General features: G+C 27.0%; 1 protein-coding gene across 2 annotated transcripts in view; it reads right to left on the bottom strand.

Annotated features, from left to right (window-relative positions):
• Nucleotides 1-8,652, bottom strand: part of LOC117175826 (protein GPR107) — a 19,642-nt gene that overhangs the window by 4,808 nt on the left and 6,182 nt on the right. For both annotated transcript variants that reach the window (XM_033365586.1, XM_033365587.1), the window contains exons 5-6: nucleotides 2,840-3,066; nucleotides 257-390 (exon numbers count right to left, since the gene is read on the bottom strand). In XM_033365586.1, the coding sequence (XP_033221477.1) occupies nucleotides 257-390; nucleotides 2,840-3,066 (361 nt within the window). The remainder of the gene's footprint in view (nucleotides 1-256; nucleotides 391-2,839; nucleotides 3,067-8,652) is intronic.

Raw genomic sequence — 8,652 nt, 5'->3', positions numbered from 1 at the left:
AGCTCTTCTTAATATTTTGACACCAAAATCATGTCGATACACCTTACCGACTGCGAGTAAAGCCACCCACGCTTTAACTTGACAGACTGTATCTCAACATTTTTGGGAGTTTTTATGGTAACTCCACATATTAAAATCATATTAGAATTAAGAATTAAGAATATTGTGGCCTTCGATCATATTTATGGATGCAGATGTAGCTATAATAATTTTGGGTAGAATTTTATTTATTTAGAAGGAGTTTTTGTGTACTCACTTGCTCTTCTTCAATATGAAGACCCAGAAGCATCCGGAAAGAAAAAAGAGAACTGCCATCATGAAATATAAAGCGGGCAGCGGCATTTCACCTGCACTTAGGTAGTTATCGCTGTTTATCTCTGTGATGCGCATCTATCAAGAAAATCAAATTATCAACATTTGGTATTTTCTTTTGCACAACTAAAATAATCGCCTTTCTTAAAATTATCCATGTGGCGCTTTTTTAAAATTCATATAATCCGTATAAAAAAACGGTTTCATTCCAAATGTTATGCATTTAAATCAGTCGATTTTTATCACCGTATTTTTTACCAGGATACTTTTTAAACAGTCTCTTATTAATACTCAGAGTGTCCACCCTACACGGAAAACCTGAAATTGTCAGGGAATTTCTAAACACCTGGAAAAACCTGGAAAAGCCAGGGAATTTTTTTGAGAGCGCTAACTTAAACGCTACATTTTATCTAATAACATTTTCTTTTCCATCAACCTTTTTTTTTTAATTATTTATTTATCTAAAATTAAATAACAACTACTCTTTACTTGCAAAAGTAGTTTTATATTACTGCGTTTAATAATTTTGTTGATAATTCGTTTTTTGGTTTGACATTAATTTTTTTAACTAAAAATTTAACTGATCTGTTTTATGGTTGAAAATGCATATATTTTGTTGAAAATCCTGTTTTTGGTAGAAAATTAATCTTATTTGTTTATCATTTGTTTGGAAATTCAACAACAGGTTCAAAAAAAAATCGCTCGCTTCACTGAAAAATCTTTCTTCGTTGAAAATTTAACTGTTTTTGAATAAAAATTAAAACATTTTTTTGACTTGAATATCAACTACTACATTTTTCAAAATTAACTTTTTTAAATTAAAATTTAATTACTTAGTTGAACTTTGAACTCTTTTTGCTCAAATTTAATTTTTTCGCCTGAAGATTCACAATTTTAATCAAAAATTCATATCTTCGGTTAAAAAATGAACTACTTCGTTGATAATTTGTTTTTTCTTTGGATGAAAATTAGTTTTTTACTGATAAATTAACTAATCCGGTTACAATTTTAACTATTTTGTTAACTTTTTTTTAAGATTAACTTTTTAGGTTAAAAATATAACTGTTTCAGTTGAACATTCTATTACTTTACCTAGAAATTCACGTTTTTCATTGAACATTAATTTTATCACATAAATATTTATTTATTCAATTTTTGGTTAAAAAATTATATTTTTAGTTAAAAATTTGTCTTTTTCATTAAAACTTAATCTTTTTGTTTTAAAATTCAATTATTTCAATTAAAAATTCATCAATTTAGTTAAGAATGTATCACTTTGTTTGAATCTTTTTCTGTGTAAAATTAATTTTTTTAACTGAATATTTATATATTTTATTTTTGATTAAAAATTCATCTTTTTTACTTCCAAATTCAATTATAGGGTCGAAAATTGTTTTTTTTTTTTTTTTAGTTAAAAATTCAACTTATTCATTGAAAATTTTAGTATTTTGTTCAAAAATTGTATTTTTTTGGTAAAAAAATCAATCTTTTTTTTTAATTCAATGATCTTATTTAAAAACTAATCTTTTTAATTGAAAATTCAAGTATTCCAGTTAGATTTGCCAGAAATCTTATAAAAATATTATCAATCTTTTGCAATGATTTGAATTGTTAACATTTTTACAAAATCCTGAAAAATTATTTTTAATATTACCTCACAATCTTCCAGATTCATTTTTGAAAATTTTGGAAATGTTTTTGAGTATTCTCTTAAAATCAAATAAAATTTTAATAATAAATAAATAAAAATAAAAAATAAATAAAATAAATTTTTGGAAATCCTGCAAAATTATAAAAACGTACCTCACAATATTTCAGATACATTTTTGAAATTTTTTGGAAATCTTTTTAAATATTGTCTTAACATAAATTTCAAAATGAAAAATCATTTTTAATTTTCCCAGAAATCTTATAATAAAATTTTTATTCTTTTCAAATAATTTGAATTTCTGATAACATTTTTAGGAAATCCTTCAAAATTATAAAAAATTACCTCACAATCTTTCAGATTCATTTTTGAAAATTTTGGAAATCTTTTTAAATATTGTCTTAATTTAAATTATTTAAATCTACAAGACTGAATTTTGACATTTTTCAAATTAAAAATGGACACTTAAGGATAAAAATCTATAATGGGAACTTGTCGAAGCAAAAACTTTCCTAATTACGCATTATACACTATCATGATAAAAAAGATACAAATTCAACTTATTATTTTTAAAAATTGGTAAAATCGAACTGGAACGAATTTTTAGAAATTTGTAAAATTCCCGGTCATTAAATAAATTGACTGTCATTTCCCGGTCTCAAAAAATTCCTAGTTTCCCGGTCCATCGGCCACCCTGTACTTTTCTAAGAGACTGAAAACTGGAGCAGCAAAAAAATCTCCTAAAAAATAATACCGGAAATCCGGCATCAAGTTCAGAATTATATACTTTTTTTACTATAATTTGCTCAAATAATCGTTCTGGCAATAAATAATGTGTTTCTTAAATCTCTATTTATTCATAACCCTCTTTTGTCTCACCGTGAAATCCACAAAGACTCCCTCGTCCTTATAATTAGGGCAGCTATGGAAATAGAGATTATAAAGCCCCTCTTCTTCCTGGCTTAAAACACTAATCATGAAATTAGTATTGTAGTATTGGTGATTGGCGTCCACCGTCATCGATATATTTATACGAGAGCAAGCATTGTTTTCCGGAAAATTTACTGACTTGACTGAACCTATTTTTTCTTCTTCCTCTTCTTCCTCTGCAATAATAATAATAATAATAATAATAATAATAATAACCGAGGTTCTGGTGGTTCGGAACCCTCCTCAAGCTGTAGGTCCCCCCCATCGTTTAATTGACTGCAACCCAGTCCGTCAATGATGGGGTAAAACCAGGCTTTGTCCAATATGTCTGGGCAAACTGATCTCATCAGATCACTTGATTGCATTATAAAAATGCGTCCGTGACTGATGATATATACCGGGACAGCCCCATGCAAAATGATCAAATAAAAATCCAACTCTAACCAAAAATGCCTTCGACATGTTGGGCAGAAACCAACTTAAGCCTGTGACAAAAATTAATTGTTTAAAACAATTAATTTTTTTAACTTCTATAAAAAGCATCAGAGACATACGGAAGTCATGAGTTTTTTGTGGAAAAATAAGCGACGGGATGATATTATCCAAAGATTAGGAGAAACAGGGCGACATTAAAGACCAAAGTGAAATTGACCAAATCTTAATTGAGCTGGGCGTGGCTGAAGCAGCACTAAAATAGACACCCCAAGACTGCACACATTAGCGGCATTTATATCGTTCCGCCGGATTGTAATTAGCCCTCTGCGTGCAGCAAGCGACATCTCAGAGGAGATCCAAGTTATTTCAGTAAAAATAAAACCTGACCTCTCTTCTTCTCACCTTCGTCAACTATTTTCACCATCTGGTGGAACGTATTTCAATTTTGCAAGAGTTTAAATATGTTATGAATGAGTTGGTGCTTCCTGGCAGGAAATTTAGGGTCCAGTTGATGCGGTTAAAATAATAATTTCACAAAAAACAATTACGAATAATTTGGTTACACAATCCCGTAATAAATGATCTGGATGAATAATAATATTGAATTCATATAAGCACAAAAATAAATATTTTTTGGAAATTCGATTAAAATTTACTGCAACTCAATCTTCATTACTTTCTTTGGTTTCTTTTTGCTATCTAAATTTGGAAATTTGCAAGAAACATTCACAAAAAAATTTTGTTGTTGCCATTAAGTTGAATTAATATATTCTAAGATTTGAATGACAGTTTACGATCGTACCATATTTCTTGAACATTTCTTCTTATTTTCAATCCACGACAATTTACATCGTTTTCTTTTAGCACTTAAGCTAAGATTTTTTCACTTCACTATGTAAAAAAGTTCGTACTCAAGGTACGTAATTTCTCTCAAGACTTCATTGTGTATTATTTATTTATATGATATTAGAAAACTTATTTTTGGTCGCTAGAAAAAGTATATTACTGAAAATCTAAATTTTGTTTTTATTTAGAAATAAATCACTGAAAAGGACTACCACACGAGTCGAAACTGATTAGAAACCAGTTTTTTAAACTTATTTAATAGCAGAGGGTAAATAATACAATTGCCCATCATGAATTTATGTTATGAATAACTCTATCGGGAAATTCCAAGCATTAAAATTCTTGCTACCAACGGCCCTTAGAAGTACCTTACAATTTCTAAATTTATTTATAAAATTGAGGACGCACGATATTTTTAGCATCGAACTTGTTGCTGCCAGATTGATCCTGTCATTGCGTACCGTTACACACCCGAGTGAAATGCAAGATCTATCGATGCATCACACGAATTTGACAAAAAAAAAAGGAAAAAATGAATAGCTCTCCTCTTTTTTTTAATATAAAAATACGAGTTGAAAAACTTAGTGAAAAGATGAGTGAAGGGAGATTCTGGTCATCTCTGTCTTTATTTTTTTATTTTTCAAAGAATTTTGTTCAATAGTAAAAATAATTTATTCCTTCCAAATTTTTTAAAGTGTAAAGTATAGAGGTTGAACTAATTTTAAAAAAAGGTTTTTCTTTGTTTTTCTTTACAAAATGACGCTTTCGCTCAAATAATTCGGAAACTGTTAACCCGAAATAATAAAATCAAAAAGATTTATAATCTGTACAGTTTTGGCTATCACGTGAACTACAATCAGATTTAAAAAAAAAATGGCGGACTTTTGAACTTTCTGACCTCATTTTTGCAAGGTAAATTGGTCATAACTTTGCTAAATAACAATATTTGTTCATGATCGTAGTTGACACGATAGAGACACAATTGAAGCTGTCCAAATTTCAAGTCAATCAGTTCATTATTTTCTAAATTTTAATAATAAATCAATAAAAATAGAAAATAAAATTATTGGAAATCCTGGAAAATTATAACAACTTACCTCACAATCTTTCAGATACATTTTTGAAAATTTTGGACATCATTTTAAATATTGTCCTAAAATAAATTTCAAAATGAAAAAAGTATAAATTCATGTTTTCATTTTCAATGCTCAAAATTGAAAATCAATTAATTAAAATTTTTTTAATTATAGTATTTTAACCAATTTAAATCTGGGGAAATTGAAACTTGAACGAATATATTTTTTTAAATTCAACACTTTTACGTAAGAAGTTAAATTATTATTTTAATTTTAAATAATTGAGAAATCCTTAAAATGCTTTAAAATTGTATTTCAAAATATTAAAAAACGTAATGTTTAAAATTTTTTCAAAATTCAAAATTATTTAAACAATCTTATAGTATCTATCTTTTGAAATGATTTGAATATGTCTTTCAATTTTTATAAAATCCCGCAAAATTATATAAATTACCTTACAATCTTTCAGATTCATTTTTGAAAATTTTGAAAATCTTTTTAAATATTGTCTTATAATAAATTTTAAAATGAAAAATCATTTTTAATTTTCCCAGAAATCTTATAGAAATATTTTCATTCTTTTGCAATGATTTGAATTGTTACCATTTTTATAAAATCCTGCAAAATTATTTAAAAAATTACCTCACAATCTTCCAGATTCATTTTTGAAAATTTTGGAAATGTTTTTGAGTATTCTCTTAAAATAAAATAAAAGTTTATTAATAAATAAATAAAAATAAGAAATAAATGAAATAAAATTTTTGGAAATCCTGCAAAATTATAAAAACTCACCTCACAATCTTTCAGATACATTTTTGAAATTTTTGAAAGTCTTTTTAAATATTGTCTTAAAGCAAATTTCAAAATGAAAAATCATTTTTAATTTTCCCAGAAATCTTATAAAAATATTTTTATTCCTTTGAAATGAATTGAATTTCTGTTAACTTTTTCAGGAAATGCTTCAAAATTATAAAAAATTACCTCACAATCTTTCAGATACTTTTTTGAAAATTTTTGGAAATCTTTTTAAATATTGTCCTAAAATAAATTTCAAAATGAAAAAACATTTTTAATTTTCCCAGAAGTCTTATAAAAATATTTTTATTCTTTTGAAATTTATTTAAAAAATATATATATATAATATAATCATAATGTAATTCATGTTATATTTTATTTATTATACATATCACTTCAAGTTGTTAATTAATTTTAAATCATTTCAATATCTGTAAAAATTATTTAAAGTTTTAAGAATGAAATAAAAATGATTTTTATCAAAAATTATGAATTTCAAATGTTTTTAATTTAAATGATTCAAGTCTTCAAGATTGAATTTTGTAATTTTTCAAATTTAAAATGTACACTTGAGAATAAAAATCTAGAATGGAAAATTGTTGAAGTAAAAACTTTCCGAATTAAGTAGTTTTTCTTTATTTTTGTTTACAAAATGGCGGCCTCAAAAATGTCCTCATTTCCAGCTTTCGCTCAAATATTTCGGGAACAGTTAACCCGAAATCATAAAATCAAAAAGATTTATGATCTGTACAGTTTTGGCTATCACGTGAACTACAATCAGAATTTTAAAAAAATGGCGGACTCTTGAATTTTTTGACCTCATTTTTGCAAGTTAAATTGGTCATAACTTTGTTAAATAACAATATTTGTTCATGATCGTAGTTGACATGAAAGAGACACACTTGAAGAATGAACTGTCCAAATTTCAAGTCAATCGGTTCGTTAGTTTCCAAATAAATTTGTCGAAGGTGTCAAAAAGTGTAGTTTCGAGAAAATCGAGTTTAAAGTTTTCTATCGTGAAAGACAGCACGATCGCTGTAGCTGCCTCGGCCTCTTTTATCCTTGTTCTCGACCTAGTAGACCTTTAAAGTTAATTCTACACTATTTCTAAAAGTACTTAGGGTGATTGACCCAGTGAATGAACACTCAAGGAAATCACTGATTACAACTAGTCCATTTCAAGTTATAATAATTGATTATTCTTACAAAACTTTTGAAAATAGATTCTTAAGGGTTCAAATTTCATAATCCGATAAACAAATTTTGTTTTTTACCAAAAAGCTTTATAAAAAATAATTAAATAGTGCAAAATTAACGAAAACACCAGTGAATGAACACTGTGAGCCAATGAATGAACAGTAGAGAACCAGTGAATTAACACTATAATCACTACCAATTAGAATTAGGATTTTGGTATAAAATTACATAGGTACATTACAAAATGAGCAATTAAATAATGTAAGATATTAGAAAGCGTTGCGAAATTCATAAAATATATTATTTATATAAAAACCACAAGACATTTAGATATAAAGAAAGGAGGGAATACCAAAGTTGAACACAGAACTAGGTTCAATTTTCCTAATTTTGTATTGCAATATTTATTTTTAAAACATTTCTATCAGTTCTTTTAACCTTACAAAAAATACAACTTTTCGTTTAAAAATAGACAACTCTTATCTACTGACTACAATAGAAAACTGCGATTTTTAGTACACATAACATTTGTAATACAGCACCTTACTATGTTGCTTTAGGTCAAATTAGCAAATACAATTATAAATCACAGTGTTGTAAAAATGTAAATTCTTTAAAAATTTATAAATATATATTGACTAGTACGCAGTAGTACCTAGCACGAATTAATGTTTTTTTTTATAGTTAAACAACGTTTTCTAAATGCAAAAAAAGCATTCAATTTCTTACCTCAAAGTTGCCTTACCTTTAATTTAGTTCGTGCGTACTTTTTTGATGCTCTAATCACAAAAATATGCATTTAAACTATAACTATTTATAGTTTATATTTATAGCTTCGATATTTATAGTCACATTGAGTGAAACAAACTGATTTATATGTAACGAAACAACAGCCAAGTCTCTGTCACCCGCTGTTCATTCACTGGACCTGCCAGGTGACAGTTTTGCTCCAATAAATGAACACAGCATTCGTTCACTGGAACACGGGCAATTTAAAGGTCCAGTACGTGAAGACTCATTTATTAATAAAAAAAACGTACTTTTTGTGAAAAAACCTTGTGGAAAATTGAAGAAGAATATTTTACAACTATAACAGCACAACTTTGATGCAGAAAAGGTAAAGAATTTTTTTGTAAAAGCAGTGTAAACAAGGAGTTGCTTAAACACGTACGTTACAGTGGTCGAGGACTTTCTCACCATCACATACCATAATCGATGATGCCTCACATTTCAGAAATTTAAAAAATTATTAACAACAATTTACTGCAATGAATTGTCTATTAAACTCTTCAAAATTGCTTCAAGATTTCAAATATACCAGGTGTATACATATGAAACCGGTATTTTTTCAAGAAAAAAACACATTTATTTCAAGAGAATGATAAAAAATATTTTATTCAAAGTATGCGCCCT

Source organism: Belonocnema kinseyi, chromosome 7, assembly GCF_010883055.1.
Source record: "Belonocnema kinseyi isolate 2016_QV_RU_SX_M_011 chromosome 7, B_treatae_v1, whole genome shotgun sequence".
Classification (NCBI taxonomy): domain Eukaryota; kingdom Metazoa; phylum Arthropoda; class Insecta; order Hymenoptera; family Cynipidae; genus Belonocnema; species Belonocnema kinseyi.
The sequence above is the reverse complement of the archived record's forward strand: the minus strand, read 5'-3'. Positions and strand labels throughout refer to the sequence as shown.